A 21,236-nucleotide genomic window follows, 5' to 3' on the forward strand; every position below is an offset into this window, starting at 1 on the left:
AGCAATATGTTCCTAGTGCACAGGAAAGAGAAGGTGCGTCCAGTTATAAATCTCAAGGAGCTGAACGGATGGATCGTATACCGCCACTTCAAGATGGAGGGCATACATCAGCTCAGAGACTCCCTAAGGGAAGGAGACTGGCTGACGCGTTTAGATCTGAAGGATGCCTATCTCACGGTTCCGGTACTCGAGGAGTACAGACCTTACCTAGCTTTCCGCTGGCACAGACAGTTCTGGCAATTCAAGACGATGCCGTTCGGGTTGGCGTCGGCTCCTTGGGCATTTACAAAGCTAATGAAACCCGTAGCAGCAGCAATCAGAGAGAAAGGCGTCAGGTTGATCATCTATCTAGACGACCTTTTGCTGCTAGCGGAAAATCGAGAGGTGCTGCTATACCAAACGAGATGGGTACAAGACCTTCTGATATCGCTAGGGTTCCTAGTGAACATAGAGAAATCGGATATCATTCCAGAACAGAGATTAGACTTCCTAGGGTTTGTGCTAGACACAAAGAAAGCGACCCTGGAACTACCAGCGCGGAAGATGAGAGATATAAAGAGAGAGATCAGAGTATGCCTAGAGAGAAGGCTTATATCCCTCAGGACATTGGCGAGGATAGTCGGACTATTAGCAGCATCCATTCAGGCCATATTCCCTGGGCCTCTACACTACCGAGCACTGCAGAGGCTGAAGATAAAACATCTTCAACAGGGTCTGAAATATCACCAACAAGTACCTCTAGATCAAGACTCCATTACAGAGCTGGAGTGGTGGTTAAAGAATATGGACGCCTGGAATGGACGTGCCATATTCGGAGACAAGCCAGATCTGATCATAGAGTAAGACGCCAGCAGCCAGGGCTGGGGAGCCAGAAGCGGGAGTTTACAGACCGGAGGCAAGTGGAGCGAAGAGGAGCTCCTACTTCACATAAACTGTCTGGAACTCCTAGCGGGATCGTTCGCGATCAAGGCCTTCACGAGAGAGAGAGTGCCGTCCCCTTGGTTTGCACGCGCATGTTTCTCTATATTCGGAGCCTGCTTTTTGGTTAGCGTGTTGTTTTCTGACTTGTAGACATTAAAGATGATATTTTGTTTAAAATGTAGAGAAATACATTACATATGGCAGCATGTTTAGAATATTGCTTTATTCTTTTTTAAATATGTGTTTTTCAAGTATGAAATTTGGTTGATTAAATACTCCTTCGGCTGAAAACATGCCAGACTGTTTGGGATTCCTAAATATGCTGTTCGGCACAGCCCTATTCGAAAGTATGCTTATGTTGCAAACTTCTCTGCACGATAACCGCTCTGTTAGATGGCATGCACCCATTGCGGGTCGAAGTGTGAAATGTAGTGTTTGAGGCGTGCTTGCCAAGTGGGCACCATGTTCAGAGCTGGGCTCAGGAAAGCGTGCACCTAAACTGATGTTTCGTGGCTGCACTGTGGGTTTGGTGCCAACAGGACGGTCGCTCGCACACGTCCCCCAAACTGAGACACCTCTCTCGCTTGCGGCACAGCTAGCCTCGCGGTGTATTGCATCAGGAGCACACTGTCAGGGGAAATATGAATATGTGGCAACAAGGAAAGAGAGATAAGAAGTGATTCAATAAAAAAGGGCAGCGTGCATCCAGCGAATAGTCCGGCCCTAGGGCTCCACTTCCTTTCACGCTCACAGCCCTCCACACGCCCCTCTGGGCCACCTCTGGGCTCCGGGGCGAAAAGTTCAGGAAAGCGACTCGTAAAGGGTACAGTAAAGGAAGAAAAACAAAAACAAAACGATGCCAGTAACAATGGCCCGGCTCTGGCCCAATGCAACCACTTGTGGGTGGAGAGCGTTGTCCGCGCAGCGCAGGGGAGCCGGGTGCGGCGCCAGCACCTCAGTCACGCTTATTAACTCAGATGCAAAGTGCCTAAAGTTGGAGAGGGAGGGAGCTGTGGCGTGCGCTGCTGCTGCTGTCCTCCTCCAATTCCTCCTCTCCCCCACCCACCCCCACCCTTGCCCTCGCCTGGGACCCAGCGAATACCTGTGCAGCGCGCGGCGGGAAGCGTGCGCGCCCGGCAGCAGCAGCCTAATGCCAGCCTCTGCTCTCTCCTCCTCAGGTGGTCCCGCCAGCGCTGAGCCCCGCTCCGCGGCCATGCCGCTCGCCTGCCGCCGCCTCCGCCGCTAGTCCAGCCGCCGCCAGCCGCCATGCCCCTGCACAGCAAGGCGCCCGGAGTCGCCCTGCTGCACCAGATCCAGGCCACCGAGCTGGAGAGCCTGGGCAGGGCGCCCCTCAAGATCCCGCTCGAGCGGCCCCGCGGCGGGGACATGTACGTGGAGAACAGCCGCACGGGCCTCTTCAACTACCCCGAGTGCAGCAGCTACGACTTCGCCGCCGCCGCCGCCCCCATCTACAGCTCGGCCAGCCTGGGCTACGCCGCCGCCGGCTCCGAGTCCTACGGCTCGGGCGGCCTGGGGGGGCTGCACTCGCTCAACAGCGTGCCCCCCAGCCCGGTGGTGTTCCTGCAGACGGCGCCCCAGCTCTCCCCTTTCATCCACCACCACGGGCAGCAGGTGCCCTACTACCTGGACAGCGAGCAGGGGGGCTTCGGGGCCAGGGAAGCCGCCCCCCCTGCCTTCTACAGGTAAGGACCTGCTCGCGGGTTCACCTGCGCCCCAAGGCAGGGCATGTTTTAAGGGGGATGTGCCACATGTGGGCTGCTTTCAAAATGCTTCAGAAGTTCTGATAAGTAACTATATCAATTGTTGTTCTTATACCACACTTCATGACTGATTCCGCTGGCTTCTAAGCGCTTTACAATTGTCAAATGTAATGTAACGCTACTCAGTGTATATAACCTGTGTGTGTGTGTGTGAGTGGGGGGGGGGTTAAATTAGCCTCGGCCTGGATGAAGCTGTCTGTAATATATTGCCATATATAGTGTAATTTAAGAGTCACAGGTACATGAGATTCCCATAAACACATCTACTTCCGCACCCGATATATCCCATCTAGGTTTTAGAAGATTATCGCTGGATTCCTCGAGAACAAACCGAGGTTTTGAATAATCCGTGCGATGGGAAAGAGTTGGCCGAGATGCGCCAGACGCCGTAAATCAGGCTCGGAATTGGAAAGGTCGGGTAACTTCCCTGGCAGGGCGCGAGGCGCAGGGCTCGGTGCCGCCGCGCGGGACCCTCGTGTCAGGAACAGTTCAGGCACGGCGTGTTCCTCCTAATCAAACATCCTTGAACACTGAAACGGCGCCTGGGCTGCAGACTGCGCCGCCGCGAGCCCGGCTCAGCAGCGTTAATGGGGCCAGCTGCGTTGCGGCCGCGCGCGCGCGCCGCTGCCCCGGTGCAACAGGTGGCGGGGATAGAGAGGGGCGCTGCGGGGAAGGGCATTGCTGGTGCTGTGCCATGCAGAGATTTAAGATAACGTGCACGTATTTCAGACAGCCACTGGCAGACAGGTGCAGGAGATTTGCCAGTGAGCAGAAAATGAAGTGAGTGGGGCAGCGGATATAATGAATGCGAGGGCAGTACCCCTGGGCGCGCGTGGGTGCTGTGCCCCCCTTGCGCCTCCACTCACCCAGCGCCCTCGGCTATCCAGGAACATGGCTCTCCTCTAAGCTGTGGGCTCAAGGGATGCCACCTGCCCAGATAGGGCTGGTCCTATTCTTTAAGTCCTTATTCGCGGCACGGGGGCCATACGTGTTTGGGGAGCCAGTGGCCCCGTGCGTGCTGCTGTGTAGAGTCGGTGGGGAACGACGAGGGCTTATTTTGAGTGACATCGCTTACCAAGGCGCAAACATATCAGACTCCCTGTGTCCACCCCCCCTCCCCTCACCGTCATCTATTTTTACCAGAACTCGCACTTTTAAAAGTGACCCCCCCATGTTGGCAAATTAGTGTATAACCTGGTTGCGCGCCGTTGTCCCCGAAACGCAAACATGTTCTGGACTGTCCGTGAAACATTAGCCAAATGATGACGCCGATGTTGGTATATTACCCAATTTCAGCTGTCCCTTTCTTTTATCTGCCGTGGGATATAAAAGGCTGAGTCAGCTATTGCATTATCAGGACCTGTGTGCGGAAAGCGGATCCCCGCCAGCCTGGGTATGGAGTGTCGCGTGTCTGCCACTTCTGACCACATAACAAGTCACACTAAGCCTATTATTTACCTGCACACCTGAGGGTTGGTGGTGGGGGTGCGGAGGGGGGGGGGGTCGGATATAGAAGGCCGGTGGCAAGACCCAACCCTACTGGTTCGATAGAAACTCAGAACCGCTGAAGATGAACTCGAGTTTAGCGGCCATTCACTAACACGAGGCCACCGAAGTTCCAGAAATTGCAGCTGTAACAGCACATACCTGGATATTACTGACCGCAGATGGCCCCGAACTGATAGGTTGTCACTCCCATCTCTGGGGGGGGGGGGGGGGGCGTAATAGTAAGAGCTACTATAGCAACACTTAGAAGAGAGGGGAATCCACCGGCAAGAGGTATACAAAAACGTGAAGTCAGTTATTAAATAACTTTTTGTTAACCAAGGGGTTGGGCACCACTTCTACTTTAAAAAACATAGCGTGTGATAGCTAAAACAGCCTACTTTGGAGTTATTTGTTATGGCGCAAAACTACCTTCGTGGAACAGGGGGAGGACATTACATAGAAGCTACATTATACCAGGAGACTGAAACACGAGGTCTGCACCGCAGTGTTTTCTTGAAATTGCTCGCGAGGTCCCGTTGCCACCACGTTTCCAGGTTCATATGCATTGCAACAAAATCACACGCGCGTTGGTACGGTCCAGTGCAGAACACACATCATCCGTGTCTCCATATCACAAGTTAACCACCTTGACCTCATCTTCTCCTAACAGACCCCATAGCCAAAACAATAGGCATTTCTAAAAGCATTGACTAAACCAGCACACTGGGTCCAAAAATGCCTCACTTAAGAATTACTGAGCCTTTCCCAGGCAGGTACAATAGTACAGGAAAACTGTGCATTGGCTCAACAAATAGTAAACATGTTCAAAGTGGTTTACCCAATGCTTCGAGAATACACGAACTGCTCGTAGAAGGTTAATGCGAGCTTATCACTGCTCGCGAACTGTTACTGAAACATCCCAACTGCTTGGTGTCTGCTTGAGACATGTTGAACACGCCTTTCTGCTTGGCCAATTCGCTGGCTATTTCTGAGAGATTTAAATCATGTGCAGTCAGTCTACTGGCGCGTGGATGAGTAGAGATGGTGTCCAAACTAGAACTTTGAAATAATCGCAGTGGCCCCTCAGTCAGTGTAAGCGCGGTGAGGCATTCGGGGGCCTTGTGCGTCACGTAGACACTGCGCCTTCCCCCACCCACGTCCCCTCGTGAAGGGAACGTACACCCCCGCCGAGACCTCTGCCCCGTGGAAGGGAGCACGCGCCCCCGTCTGGCGTGGTATTTCCGCTATGTGATGCGCCTCCATCTCTCCTCCTGCACGGGAGGCGGACGGCGCATTCCTAAGATTAAACCAAGGCGCGGAAAGGCCTCCTTTGCAGCGCTTCGCAGCTTCTGTGGCGCAGGTGTCTTCGGCAACACCCCCAGCTGGCCGGCAGGCCCTGGCAGCACGAGTGTGGGCACATGTTTTGCTTGCTGTTCCGAAGAAACGTCCGTATTATCAGAGCGAGGCACATGCCGGCTGGGTCTGTCACAAGCCCTCGGAAGTGCAGCCTCGGCGGCCTTGACGTTATGACCGTCGCCGCAGACGCTTCCCCCTTTCTGGACGGGAGACACAACAGCGCGTCTCCTTCAAGCCGGAGCGGCTTAAAAAAAGCTGGAACCGGTGCCGAACGGCATGATATAGTGCCGTGGCCCGCACTAGAATCGCCCAGGATTTTTATCTCTTTTATTTTCTTTTCACGAGCACAACTAGCGAGGCCGCCTGAGTGCTTGCTGGGCTTAGTAATGCTGTTGTAAATCTTGTTGTGAACCAGTAAAATGCCTGCACGTTGAAAGCAGGAATTGAGCTGGAAAAGAACACTCTGGGCCACTCTCCCAGCACTTGCCTAACTGTAACTGCAAAACCAACAAGCACGGATCACAATGAACCTCCGGACCAAGAGCGTGCCAAGAAAGGACGGTCTCTCCGACTAGTCTCACAAAAGTTGCTTCCCAAGAGGTCGTTTTTAAAACCGAGACATGTGTTGCAACCAACCCTTCCCTCCCTCCCTCCCTCCCTCCCTCCCTCCCTCCCTCCCTCCCTCCCTCCCTCCCTTCCTTCCTTCCTTCCTTCCTTCCTTCCTTCCTTCCTTCCTTCCTTCCTTCCTTCCTTCCTTCCTTCCTTCCTTCCTTCCTTCCTTCCTTCCTTCCTTCCTTCCTTCCTTCCTTCCTTCCTTCCTTCCTTCCTTCCTTCCTTCCTTCCTTCCTTCCTTCCTTCCTTCCTTCCTTCCTTCCTTCCTTCCTTCCTTCCTTCCTTCCTTCCTTCCTTCCTTCCTTCCTTCCTTCCTTCCTTCCTTCCTTCCTTCCTTCCTTCCTTCCTTCCTTCCTTCCCTCCCTCCCTCCCTCCCAAAGCTAGACCTGGTCTGTAAGGGGCAGCCATCTTTTTGTGTCCACGTGCTACATAGGTGGTTCAGTCTCTAAGCCGTGCTGCAACACTTTCTGTGGCAGGAGTCTGCCCTGCGCACCTCTGGCGCAGTGGGAGGCACCACGTTTGTTGGCAGTGTTCATCTGGATTTAGCTTACCCAGAGGGCTGCATAGAGGCAGTGGAAACCGCTTACAGCTCCGGTCCCTTTGTACCAACACATGTAACATGTACACACAGTGGTGACCCTTCCCGGGTGCACCCACTGCTGTGGCATTTGCATTGGACAGGGTAATCATCGGAAAGGGGGTTGACATATGCATAGCTAGGAGATTGCAGAAACCTTTTTCTAGACAGGAGTCTACCAACTTCTTTCGGTACCACCATGTTCACCCCCCTGGAACTGCCCACATGCGCACTGCACCCTCCATTACCACTTTGAGAGAAAGCCTCAAAACATACCTTCCCCCCACACATAACCCTGCCCCTCTAACTCCATTGCTACCACTTGTCTATCCTTAACAAAGGGGGGTCTGGGAATCTCTCTACCAGCACAAACACAGCCCAATGACCTGTTCTTGGGAGAATAACCCCTGGGACAGACTCTACCAAGTCTTTAGCTCACTGTCCCTTTCACAGAGAAGACATTTCCCGGCATATCAGCCTTTGTCCTGCCCAGGGGCAGTCCAGCACCGAAATGCTAGGCAATTCTCCTCTGAACAAGAGTACCAACAGTAACCCCATGCACATGTTTCAGCCTTGTTGGGCATCATCAGTGAGGTGAAACTGTGCCTCTCTAAGAACAGATAGCAAGGGGTCCACGTCTGGATCGCCCTGGTAACTTAGGGTGAGACCCAAAGTTAATTTATGCAAAACAAAGGGGGGGGGGTCTGAAAATCTCTCTACCAGCACAAACACAGCCCAATGACCTGTTCTTGGGTGAATAACCCCTGGGAGAGACTCTACCAAGTCTTTGTCCCTTTCACTTGCCTATCCTTATCTTTCTATCCTGAAAACATTTTGGGTCTGATTCTCAGAACGTTTTCCTTTGGGATTGCGCCATTATAAAACGCTTCTGTGAATCAGACACCTTGTATCTTGTATTTCACCACCCACCTTTTTAACCTTTGAACCTTGTAAAAATGTTAATAACATAATAAAATAACAAATAGTGTAGCAGTACAGGGAGAGTGCCGGGTGGCAGCTGGCTAGGCTGATCTGAGCACAGCACAGTTGCGCTGCCTGCCACACTGGCAGTTCACTAGGGCCTGTCTGGAAATTACATTTAAGTGTCGCAGTGTTCATTTATCCTATATGTGCAAATGAAGGTTTACGAGTGAATGAGAACTAATCCAATCTAAATGAATAACTTAAGCATAGTACAACAAGTTCACAGGATGGAAGTTTTGGAACTATTTTCACGGGGGATAGCAGAGGGTATCTGCAATAGTTGCAGCTCAATATGCGGAAACCATATTTGAGCCCACATTATTTTCTGTTTGCCCCCTACCCTTCCCTCATCAATCCTTGTTTTTGTTTTGAAATCCACACCCTCCTATGCCTTTGCATTTCCCCTGATCTCAAATAATTTACTCAAGACAGTATGATTGTTTGAAAGAAAACCGATCACTTTATTCAGCGTCAGCTTATGTGCGATCCTAGCATTGACCAGGCCCCAAGTGGTCCTGGTCCTAAATTCATACTCCGGTTGGCCTTGTGCCATTCCTGTGCTTCACCAAACCGGTGACCAATTACATCCGGTTGACCCCAAACCTCTGGTTAAAGTCCTTCAGGGTCAAACCCACCTCTGGTAGGCTTGTACCAGGAAAAGCTCTTGGCTCCCACACCCTTGATTGGAGTAACACCTCGGGCCACTGCTGCAGTTGTTGAGGAGTCCAACTGTCGATAAGGGTGACGTGCCTGTCGTACCCTCCCAGGCACCTGTAGCCAGAAAGTAATGCTCACAGCTAGGCTCTGCAGTCTGCTTACTCCACAGCTAAGACCACCTTGTAACTCTACCACGCTTCAAAGGTGACCCTCCCACGATCCTCAATACTACCACTCTCCTAGCTCTGTACTCACTTTGTGCTTTACTCACATCCTGCTCTTCAGAAAAACATCCAGTAAAAACACGTCATGTCCCCTGTCAGATAGGTACACCCCACCAGGCACACAATTGGCACAATCTCTCTCACCCACAGCATCCTATGCCTGATGAAGTCAAGACCCTCACTTTGCATAAACTTTTCCATTGCCTTATTGATCCTCCTCCTAGAGCTCACAACAAGAGATGGACCCTGCTCCTCGCCACTGCCGCCTGGCTATTACCCCCGACGTTAGGATCTCAGTACCTTTCCGCACCTGCGCCAGAGTCTTTAAGCCCTCCTGCATTAGGTGCAGCAGACGCCCCCTACCCAGGGCGGTAATGTAATTCCCACCTAGTTGTATTAGTAGAACTTTAGGAGCTGCAACCCTCCTCAACTGCTTCTGCAGTGTGGGTAGCAATGCGGCCCACTTCATACCAGGCACTCCCATCCAAACCAGCAACTTATTTCTCGGCCCAATGTCTCCAGCGGGTCAGGAGGATAACTTAGGGGCACTGCGTTTGTCTTCGAAGCAAGACAACGCATAATCACACAGGTTTGAATCCCTGTCAAGTGTTTAGAAACTGGTCTCCAGTATGATGCGCCAGGGACGTCATTTAGGGGTCGCCAGAGGTCGCAACTGCGACCTCTGGGATCTCCCTTGCGACCTCTGTGGTCTCCCTTGCGACCTCTAAAAAATAAAAACTTTTTTGTTTTTGTAATGCAAACTCCTGGGCTGTGGCCAGCACCATGTGGCTTTCTTGTTCAGGCCCCTTAAAAGAAAAATAAGAACAGAAGTGTCACAAGTAACACTTTCAGCACTGAAACATTCCCGCCGTGAGTTTACCCATTTCACCGTTATTGGATCCTTGCAGCTGAACCACGTCTGCCTCTGCCGCGGGTACCTGTTCCGTACTGCTGGTACTAAGCATGGTCAAACCTGTCATTTCTGCCCGCCAAAGAAGAGACCCTCGATGGTACGGCTGGGTCATTTAAACCCCCTCCGGGCCGGAAGCTGGTTTCAACCGGCCTGGGGCTAGGGGTGCGGCCCCTTACGTTTCCGGCTTCCCCTACATCGAGGAGTGGAGGCTAAAAGTGAACCAGGGTCAGGGGGGCAGCCCGCCATGCCCACTGCCCCTCTATTGCCCCCTAGCGGGGTTTGGTTCAGCCGCTTTCCAACCCCACTTGTCATCCATTGGCAGTATCTTAGTTAGGTGAGGAGTTTAGGAAGACTGAGTGAGACCGAGCGTGCGGTGGGTGTGACCTGCATTTTTCACTCATATTCCCACGTTAGAGCTGAAGCTGAGTGGGTGCTCTCATCGGAAATCCAAAGCATTCATTGACGAAGCTAACCCTGTCAACACGCTTTTTAATTCATTAATTCATACTGAAACCCGCAGTCCTGCACTTAGACAGGGAAAAGTACAACTGAAGGCCCCAGAATTGATATCTTTGAACCAAGACTGGGTGGGCCGTATGTTTTTCGACCACCGCAATACTTATAGTGACACCCAAAGTCCAATGCACTAATTCTCGTTTCCCCATTTTCTTCGCTTCTTTCTTTTAGCCTTTTCTTATATCATCTTGTCTTCAATTTCTCATTGAGCAAATTCCCGGGAGGCCCATGGCTTTAACTTCCTTTCTCCCTTTCCTCATCCTTGTGGGTATGCCTGCTAACTTTTACATTCGCTAACCCTTCCCTGCTCAGCCCTTCCCTTTATTTCTCTCTGCCTTGAATGTGCTCCTTTTTGTCTTTCAAATCGCCTTCTTTTCTTGCCTTGGTCCTCTTTCTCCTTCCTTTGGTCATTTCACAGGGATTCGTTTAGTTCATTTTTGGCTGTGTATTCATAGATATGTGAGTGCATTAAATAACTTACGAAAACGTCAGTAGTAGCATCATCTATACGAGAAAAGACACGTGAGAACAAGAAGGACTCAGACACACGCATTTGCCTATGAATGACAGTGCAGAACTCCATTGCGAGAAATTTATTATCAATTTATTACGGGGCCGCCATGCCAAACACCGCGCATGTGTGAGTTCCAACTACATGGTATGCAGACACCCGTCTCTTAACGTAAAAAAAAAAAAAGAAAGAAATGCTGGTAGATGGCAAGTCGGAGTGGCTGTGATGCTTAGGGAAACGGGAACTTTTTCTGCATGTACTATAGGAGCCTGATTTGTTTGGTTTATCTTTGACTAGAAGACTATGTAAGCAAGAGTGCCCGTGTCATTCTTCGGATAACGCCTCACGATCCTTTCTCAGAAGCTTTAAAATCATTTTCTTTTTTATTCAAATATAGGGCCTAATTCACAGAAGCGTTTGTAATGTCAAAACCGCTTTGGAAAACGCTCTGTAATCAGGGCCATAGTGTTAGCAAAGGTAGACGCAGTGATCTGAAGCGGCCTCATTTTCCAAGTCCCCTATTGGAATCTGAGGAGTAAAATTTATACGCATTGTTTAACGTCTCCAATACCACACACAGACATTTCTGGCATTTATGCTGGTGGCGCTGAGGCGCAGAGCAGAATTGAAATGTTTGCCTGCCTCCCACACTCCACCAGAAAAAATAGAATGCATTTACACTAGCATGGCGCAATAGCATTGGATTCCTATAGAATCCTCCTGCTTTTTACATATGTTAAAAACAGGCCAATTCTATAGGAATCCATTTTAAATGCCATACATAACTACACTATTTGCACTGCAAAGCGCAAAGAAGGTATAAAGGTTATTTTGCCTGCTTTTACACCTTTGTTTTACACGTCATAATATATATGGTAAAAATTACACAGAGGGGGCAATTTGCACGTTAGTACAAAAGTAACGGGTCCCCACCATGCAACGTACACATTGTTTTATGTTAATGCTAAAGGAGATTTGTACTGCGCACAATCACCGCCGGAGTGGTCCTCTGGCGCTCTGGCAGCTCTGAAAGAGGAGGGGGGGTTGAGTTAGTGGGAGGAAGCAGGAAAAGTGCAAGAGAGCAGTGATGTGCTGTTGGCGGCCTCAGCCCGGTGGGTCCGTTGGCTGGGCCTGGGGTGTTTTCGGCCGTTAGTCATCGTGTACTGTTGTGCTAGTCTATGTGTGTTTTTTGTTTTGTTGTTGCAATGTAGTGAAGTTTGTGCGGTTTGTTGTGCTGTAGGGTTTTGGTTGTGTTTGGTTTGGAGTTTGAGAGGTGTATGCAGAAAGGGAAATTGTTAGTGGAGTTGGTTAGTTGGCATCTCTATCCTGAATTGAGGCGCTTGGCTTGCGTAGTTTCCCTTGATGTGCCGATGTCCTGATCTGGGCCTGTCTGTCATTCAAGGTCTCTTTCTCATCTGGCCCCCACCTCTATCAGGTTCTCTCATAGCCCCACCTGTCTGTCCCCCCTTCATACTCCTGTGGCCAGTGCACAAGCCAATGTCAACAACTCAGGTAGTGTGGTGATTGCCAATATCTCGACAATTCCACAACACTGTGGTACCTGGTGGTAACTAAGGGACGGGTGAAGATGTTGAGTGGGGTTGGCTGAGGTAGTTGACTTGGTCTCCATGCGTGTCGCTTGTGTTTATAATGACCTGCAGTGTATTGTGCAGACTTAAACAAATAGTTTCATATTTTCATGCACATTTTTTATGACCTGCTGCAGTTTGGTTCTTTTGCATTGCAGAGTTAAAGCACTGATTCGATTAGCGTCAGCATGATATTTTCATTCTGACGTTAATGCACTGGATTACTATGGAATATGCCTGATTTAAACACCTGCTAAAAGCACACAGATTCCAAGGGAGTGCATTGTAAAGGCTGCGTGCCATGGGTAAATGGCAGGTGGCATTTACAGTTTTTACAATGCGAAATGCAAAAAGAATGTGTAAAGGCAGTTTAGCCAGTTTTGACACCTTTTTTCTGCATAGTGCAAAGGACCAACATTTCACAGAAGGGGACCTTTTTGCAGGTAAGTGCAAATGTAGTGGGTGCAACTTACTAATTGTTTTAAATTGATCTTCTATTGGAAACACATTTCCAGAATGGAACTAGGAACATCGAGCAAGCGAATGTCAGTTAAATTGGCTTATATGTTAGAAAATTAAGAGTATTATTAAATCTGCCATTTCAGTTTCTCTTTTAGAGGTTTGGAAATTTAAAATTAAAATTTGTAGTCTCTGTTTTGAGGATTTAGAGTAATTAATCTCTAAACAACCATAGGGTGATTGCCTTTAAGTGTCTTTTGATCTTTTTCTTGAGACGTGATCAGTGCTTAAAGTGGTATGTGATATTGAGGTTGCCTCTTACAAGCGGATGTGGCTTAATTTCTAGGTGTGGCCCAAAGAGTGCTGGGGGGGTGTGGCCTAAAAAAACTGCCACCTGACCCAAGCATTAGACCAAACACGTATTTTGGGTCACTCAGCATGGTCTCAGGCGTTATTTTTTACATTCAGTCTGCAAATTGTGAATGCATCTCTCTGGCTTAGTTTGTAAATAGAGCACTGTCTAAATATATCACTCACACAAAATGTATAAACAGTTAAATAAGTGAGTAAATCACTCTCATTTTGTAAATAAATCACCTACGAGAAAGGGGAGGGTGGACAAATAGCACAACGTGGATTCTTGGCTGCTTTTCATAAAATCAAACAGCATTTCATGAACAGAAGATGACATATTTGTATATTTTGTATATGTCTGTGATAATGATTCAAGCACATAATGCTCAATGAGATTGGTGTTCAATTTATTTTTCATAACACTCATACTAATAGTAAATGTCTTTAAACCACAAGCCATTTACACTCATTTGGACACGCTTCATCTTCTCTGCTTGATTGGAGGACCATGTTGACTTTCCCTAAATGAATTCCATTCACACCTTTTATATCACACACTCACCTGCTATTGTCAGCTACCACAAGCTTGAGCCACCTGAAATGGCCGTTCAGACTTGCATACAGGAAAACTCATCTATCTATTGCTCACTAGTGGGGGACAGCAGAAGCCCCAGCATCGCCCGGCTCCGAAGCAGTTTTTGGAGACAACTGGGGTCTGCTCGTCCAGGCACACTGAAAGCCCTGGATGTGGGTGATACAGTGGATTGTATTACACTTTGGCAGATGTTGAAGCAGAGTGGAATTGTGGATTGTGTCCCAGGAGAGAGAGAATAATAATTTGGGGTTCATCCACCCCAAATGCCATAGTACGCTGATGCTGTGGAGACCACCCTGTGGTTGCCCAGGAGCCATGTTACTCTGGTTGAATTACACATGGCATTAGAAAACTGAGGAGTGATGGGTGGAAGGTTTTGAATTAATCATATGGCATGGCAATAAATAAACACCACCAACCTGATCTGGAGCTGCTGCTGTGACGGAATACCATCTGGATCTGTTGTGGTAGCCCTAGCTTTTTTTCATTTTTATTAATATAAAATTATTGGGTTCATTCTGTTTATGAAAGGAAAGTCTGCTAATCAGACCCTCGGATGAACTGACTTCTTCGTCACAGCAGTACAAGGTTGGGCAGTGGCTAAACCGCCTACTCAGTCCTCACACTTCTACAAAACAAGAGTGATCTCAGTCATAAAGGTGAAACAGGCACAGTTAAGAGATATACCTCTTTCGACTTTGTGGTAATGTGGACCGAGGGAAGGCTATACAAACAGCAAAGTAGAACAGTCCAAAATAAAGGAATGTCCAATCAAGGTTCTAAACAGTATATACACTTTAATTAAACACACCATATGAAACAGATAAAGGGAATAACACTACAAAAACCCACCGCTGTAGAAAGAACACATTATGCAAAGATAGAAAGATGCAGCGGTTTGGGCAATGAAACAGGGGTGAAAGACAATTAATGTTGTAAAAGGATGTGTCTTTTGCAAGGAAAAGGGATCAGCTGTGACCTAACCAGTCTCTAGGTTCCAAAATGTGGGGAGGGGGCATTCTGGGTGGAATCCGTTAGGAGTTAGTAATACGTTCTTGCTGTTTTTGGTAGTTAGACACCGTCAAACCAGGCTTCTTTGCGTTGTGCGAGTGGTTCGAACCAGGATCGAATGCGGCAGTCGCAGTGTTTCAGGCAGCAAGCAGGTGTTGAGTCTGGATTGAACTGAAGGTACAAATCAGTACTCAAATCATGCAGACCACAAGGGCTACCAGGGTTAGTTCTGGGTCAACAGATGTTTCAACGGCAGAGACAGTGATGACTGGATGTGCGGTTTGAGATGGTCTGGTTCGATGCAGATTTTGAATGTTACAGTTTGTTGAAGCCACCAGGATCGGTTCAACCATAACTAGGATCGGCAATGAAGAAATAGATGGTTCGACAAGCTGTTCATATGGAGCGGTTGCAGCAATGTTCTTCTTGTTTGAGCGTAGGCAACGACGTGTCTCATCTGGTACAATGCGAGTGAACTAGTTCGAATGTGCAACACAGCGTTTTAAAGTTTGTGATATTGCCAAAATCCGCTCCGGAGAGTCCTGGTCGTCCTAATGTGTCTAACAGTGTTTGAAACAACTGTGGAAGTGGTTTAACACCACAAACATAGGGATCCTGGCTGATATGGCTCTCCGGTTGCCGTGAGTCCCAATCCAGGGACACAGGGACAAGATAGATCCTTGTTCTGAGTCTGTCAAACACAGGGGGGGCTGGCTAACACCTGCAGGGGGGCCTTCACCTCCAGTGAGGGCCTGTGAACTAGCATAGCTGGCAGATCTTGCTCTAGGTCACACAGAAGATCACATCCAATGTGCCCTTGGGAAGGTTAGGGAGCAGAGCTTGCCTCTGCCTTGGACCACCCGTCTTTACCTCACAACTGTAGGACCTTGGACTGCTCTTCCAACAAGTTCCATACGCATTTCTCTTCAAGTGTTGATGCCCAAAGAAAAAAAATCAAAGAAGGAGTGGCAGACTCCCTCCTTTACGGGCAAAATTCCACAGGTGATTGGATAAAAGAGAACTACTTGAAGAGGTCCAGTCCCTGTTCTTGTGTCTTTGACTTATGGCATCATACCCAAAGTGCTTTGCTAAAGGAGGTGGCGGGGACAGGAAGGAACAAGATGTATAGAGAATCAAGATAGTGCAATCCTTTCCCACTTGTCCAGAGATCCCTCTGTCTGCACTACACCCTGTCTTTCTCAGACCCATAGCATTAATGGCGCTTTGGAATGCAACACCTTGGTATACGGCTAGTCCTTTTGTAGAGGGTGTACACTTGTATTGTTGATTCCCAGGACAACCCCTGCTGAGGGGTTGTCTTTCTGGGCAGAGGTGTGCCATTTGTCTCTTTTGCCTCTTGTCCTGCTAGCTTGCAGGAACCAGCTGCCATACCAGAATACACACAATCCGTCCACAGGTGGCCTGGGCTTATAGTGTTCACACATGTATGATACCAATCAGATGTGGCTTCTTATAGTTAGGCAAATTACTATCCCCATACCCAAACTCAGGTACAGCTTTATGTCTAAAGATTAAACTGCCACCAGAATATGAATTACTCATACCTATGTGTTTTTGGAACATTAGTGCTGACTTTAATTGTAGCCCCTTCTTAAGGGACTTGGTTGTCAGAGCAGCTGTCAAATAGTGCACCCGTGACCTCTGAATCTGCTCTGTGCCACTGGAGATCAGTAGCCGTGCAGGCCAGGAGACTAATGCAGTAGGGCATAGGTGTTTGTTATGCTTTTGGCATGGAGCTTATGAAAAGGGGGGGTGCTGTTTAGCAGGAAACATTTCTGAAATGGAAGTACCCACATAATTGTATCAGTTAATACAAATAAAAAAGCCATGGCTTCTATACCCTTGCCAGATGGCAATTCTCCACATACCCTCCCTTTCAAAATGCTCCATGCCAACATTATAATAAACACAGATGCCTTGCAGTAACCAGTCTACTGATGTGACAGCAGCAACTCTGCTCTGACACAGAGCAGTTTCACATGTCAACTGTGCATCTGTGAAATCTGCTGAGACACCAACTCAATGCAGGCAGAGGTGGGCATTAAATTGTCTGGTAACCTGCATATTTCTGACTTTAAGCCATGCCCGGGTGTGGCATGGTGACTGATAAAGAGCACCCCATTATTAAGCCACACGAATATGATGTCACACCAGTGTCAACTCTGTGAGTAGGGCTTAACCATGACAGGATTGCTGTTTATTGGCATCTCGGCTGAATGTCTCCACAGCTGCCTTGTGGAACACTAGCCAGGTTGCTGCCTCCTTTGATTCACCAGCAGAGAGTGACACACCTTCCTATAGGGCATTGACATTTCCCCCTAGAGGTTTCCTGGGAATAGTTCTTCAGTGGCAGCACTGACATAACAAAGCTAGCCTCACACAAGAGTGCTGATTATTGGAATGCCTTTGAAGCAAGCAGTCATGGGAAAGGGGGTGGGCCTAGAGTAGCTGTAGAGGAAAGGTAAGCCAGTAGAAGGGCCCACCTTCTTGCTTTGTATATGGGCTCTCTTCCCCTTCTTGTCCCCTCCATTTCCTTTAACCAATGCTCTCCGGGTTTTGATGTCATAAGGCAAACAGCTTGTTACAACACCAGGGATTGGATCCCTTACAACAGGCTTTCTTTTGACCAATCCCATGTGTCATTTTGCCTATAAAAGGAGAGGGGCACCCGGTCAGTCTTTGATCCATATCCAGACTCTAGGAAAAACGTGAAGAATAACCTTTGGCCCATTTTGCCACCACTGGCTGGTCACCTGCTGCTTCGAGCTCCCTGTCGCCGTTGCAGTAGTACCCTAATGCCATGTTAAACCAGCTGAGCCAGGTCTCCTCTAAAGGATATTCCCTGCTTCCCCATCCCAAGTCTTCTTTCATCGACTCCCCGCCACCGCATGCCATTCCCAGCAGCTTGGACCCGCAAACAAACACCATTTCAGAACAGCACTGAATTGTTGGGACCTTGCTCCACTGATCCACAACTCGACCTGTAGCTTAGCATCCAGACTTGTGGTTCGATGCTGAAAAGCCTGATTTAAAGCTGTTGAGCCGAAAGACAAAGAAATTAGGTACTGTGAAGAGGCGCTGCCCCTGGTCCACATTTGGGACCATGCTGAATTTGAAGCTGCCCTTCCTGCTTTTTCTTTTAAGATATGTTCTTGAACTCATGGCAATTGAGTGCCTGAACACCCCTGCTCATCTACCCAGAGTGCTATTCTACGACAGCTTGCCATTTCTGTGTTTCTTTACTTTGGTGTTTTTTTTGGCTTGTGTTTTTAGTTAGTCATTTGCATCCTCATTGTTTAATTAAAAGTCTATGTGGCTTAATATGGGTTTGTAATAATTCCGGCAGGTTAGCTGCAAACCCGCCTAACAGTTACTGGCACCCGATATCCTGTTATTACCGGGATATTACAGGTGGCGGCAAGGGCAGTAAGTTCCGATTCCATGGAGTCCAGTAGGACTCCATTGAATGGTTTTGCTGCAATCACCGGCATCAGTAGCACGTGTGGCAGTGATTAAGGCAATCATTTTCTGGAAGGGGCCTGATCTACCGGCAGGTCAGGCCTGTCGGTGGTTCAGAGCCCCTACCTGTAAACTCTGAGTGTGCCTGTCCTTGAAAAATGCCAGGGCCGGTATTACTGGCATTTTTTCCTGCATATTTACTGGACCTTCACACTAGTAATAATCCCAATGCATGTGTTTTTATAACATTGAATGGACATTCTTTTCTTTTGGAGTCTTTGTGCTATTGCTGTATGGGCTGCTACTTTTATCAGCTCACAGTCATCCTGAATATATGACCTGTCTTTGGCGGGCAATATCACATTAGGTGAAGGAGGGAAGTCTTTTGGGCTGTTTCTATTTATTTTAATGATGTGATGAGTGGCTTGTATGTTGACTATGCCGATTCACCCAAGCTGGGGAGCGAAAGATTAATATACTTCTGTATGCAGACGATGCAGTTTCAGATTTCTCAAACACCCAGTGGACTTACTAAAGTAGCGCTGGCTTTTAGTGGATTTTGTAACAAGAAAGGCTTGACCATTAATGTATCGAAAACTAAATATATGAGATGTGGGAAGAAAATGCAGAAGCACCCTAACATGCAGATACAAATAGGTGATTCTGTTATGATTTTTTGATTATCTAGGCCTTAGATTTCCCTCCAATGGTAAATGGACAAATAAAATTGAGAAAGTCAATGTCACTCTGGAGAAGCGATGTACAGGTGTAGTCAGTTTAGGAAAGAAGTTTGGCAACAATGTAATTGTCCCTGTGCTGGAGGTGTATAAATCACAGGACATAAGCTTGAGTATTTATGGGGCAGAACTATGAGGACATTGCGCTGTGACAAGATTAACTGTAACAGAAAATAATGTCCTAAAGGAAATTCTCATGTTGCCTAAAAGTGCACCAAACCACCTTATATATTTTGAATTGGGTCTGTCTCCTATAAGGGATCTTATTGCCCATAAGCCACTAATCTATTGGGTGAAACCGTGGTCCAGCAGTGAACTGTCAATTTATAAGGAGACTTTGAAACATTTAATGAGCCGTGAGGCGGCATATAAGCTCCCCTAGTTGGCTTTCATTAAATACACTCTTTATTTGTTACAACTGCATCATATATGGATCATATATGGGAAGACCCGACACTGCTAGCACTAAATGGCAAGGAGGTAATTAAAGATGCAAACAAGAACTGGGCACAAATAAGGAGAGTTGGGAATTGTCTCAAACTGTAAATGGGATGTAATTGCATGAACGAGAAGCACTCTTATGATTGCGAGAGGTACCTAACCTTCATTCAGACTCCGCTGGCAAGCTGTCTTTATATGAAGGTCAGGTTGAATATTCTCCAATTGGCACCACTAACAAACTTGTGGTTAAAAAGTGGAACTGCCAGTTGTCCATTCTGTGCTGACGGATATGAACCATGCCAGAACGTCTTGCTTGTTTGCCTAGCTTAAAGCAATGTATGATTTAATCATGGAATTAGGAGATTGGACGATGCTGTTGCATTGTGTTGAAGCACTTTACACGAGGGCTAGACCGCGGAGAAGAAGATGCACCAGATTGTTTGAATTGCCATGATGGTCAAGCGCCCTCCTCATTGTTTTACAATCTATCGTGTGTTGTTTTTATATATTGTTTTACATTTTCAGGGGAAAAATGTAGTGCTAGAATAATTATGAATACACAACTGTTTTTATATATTGTTTTAAAGATTTTATGATGGAATTCTATGCTGCATACTAGTTCGTATTGATTCATCTATAAATGATATGTAGCTTTTATGGCTATGTGCCGAAATAAAGCTTATGAACTGAACTTTTGGGCTGTGCATCTTTATGATTGGGATCACAGCTGGTTTATTATGTGGGTCTGAGCAGGTGGTTTAGCCACTACTCGTCCCTGTGCTCATGCAGAGCAATAGTCATTTGGGCACAGAGGTAAATGTGTCTATGATATCTGCCCCTATCCTGATACCCATCCTCCTTCATCTACTGTATTTACCAGTGTCTTTCAAGATCAAATATGTGAGCATGGTAGTGGTGCGTTTATGATATCACCTGGGCCTCTGTTACACCTTTCCAACGATGGCAGTCTAGACGGCATTGGTCGTTATAGAGATCCGCACTTAGCGGGAATTCCAAGATGGCGGGTAATCGCCAACAAGGGAGGATTAACAGTCTAGTTGATGCACGTCTTTCACTCACGCGATCAAACGATCACGTGACCGCTTTAAAAGACCAGAAACCTTCCCTTCAGTGCGTCGCTTCTGCTCAGTACGACGCTTCGTAAGTTCACTATTTGCTTTTCTGAAAGATTCCAAATTCTATCCATCAATATTACCTTAATTTCTTTTCTAATTTCATCCCAGTCAGCATTCCAGCGCCTCCTGTCCTTCCCGCAAGAACCCCTTTCCCGAGCTTCCGGTGTCAGCATTCTCTTCCTGTTCAGGTTTCGCCTTCCCGTGCAGAATCCCTCTTGGGTCAGCCTTCTTTCTCAACACCGTGAGTTACCTTTTCTACAGAACCAGGACTCGTCTCTTACCCCTTCATTTCTATCTATCACTTACCTTGTGCTTCATCCGTAATCTCCAAGTCTTTTCGGAGCCCACTCTCCCGACACCATCTCCCACCTAAAGAATAGATCAGTGAAAAGGTTACGCCAGTAAGTGGAAACTACTTCCAATAGAATAACACTCCCACTCTACCACTCTCATACTCACCTTCTCTTCTTTCTTTAGTAGAGAACTCCGCTTCTGCTGCTACAAACCTTGTGCCAAAGAAGAGATCGCTACCCAGAAGCACTCGTCAAGACCACCCAGGGTTTTCTTCCCCAGAGGGTTTCCCTGGGGCTCCTGTCTCTCCCTCTCTGGTATTCAAATTCCCCGAGATTTGGGGAAGGCAGGGGTCTCTGGGAGATTCTCCCTTGCTGCTCCAGGAGATTGCCATCAGAACAGGTTAGTGACCATATTTGATTGACTTTAATTGTGACAGTAAACAACGCCAAAAAGAGAAGTAGGGCTTACCTAACTGGTGGCTATATCATGGAGCAACAAATGCAGCAACTAATGTCGGCAATGCAATCCATGTCTTTGGAAATGCAAAACCTTAAGCAAGATAATGCCCAATTAAGACAACAGGTCAATCGAGCCTTTTCT

The 21,236-nt window shown here is 47.8% G+C and overlaps 1 protein-coding gene across 2 annotated transcripts in view; it reads left to right on the forward strand.

Moving 5' to 3' along the window:
• The first annotated feature begins 2,006 nt into the window (after window positions 1-2,006).
• The window catches only part of ESR1 (estrogen receptor 1), a 2,052,928-nt gene continuing 2,033,698 nt past the window's right edge, over window positions 2,007-21,236 (forward strand). Inside the window, exon 1 of one of the 2 annotated variants that reach the window (XM_069606778.1) lies at window positions 2,007-2,624. In XM_069606778.1, the coding sequence (XP_069462879.1) occupies window positions 2,188-2,624 (437 nt within the window). In that variant the 5' untranslated portion in view covers window positions 2,007-2,187. The remainder of the gene's footprint in view (window positions 2,625-21,236) is intronic. The other variant, XM_069606777.1, reaches the window with a different exon arrangement.

This window comes from Ambystoma mexicanum, chromosome 4p (genome assembly GCF_040938575.1).
Source record: "Ambystoma mexicanum isolate Mex_15411 chromosome 4p, UKY_AmexF1_1, whole genome shotgun sequence".
NCBI lineage: Eukaryota > Metazoa > Chordata > Amphibia > Caudata > Ambystomatidae > Ambystoma > Ambystoma mexicanum.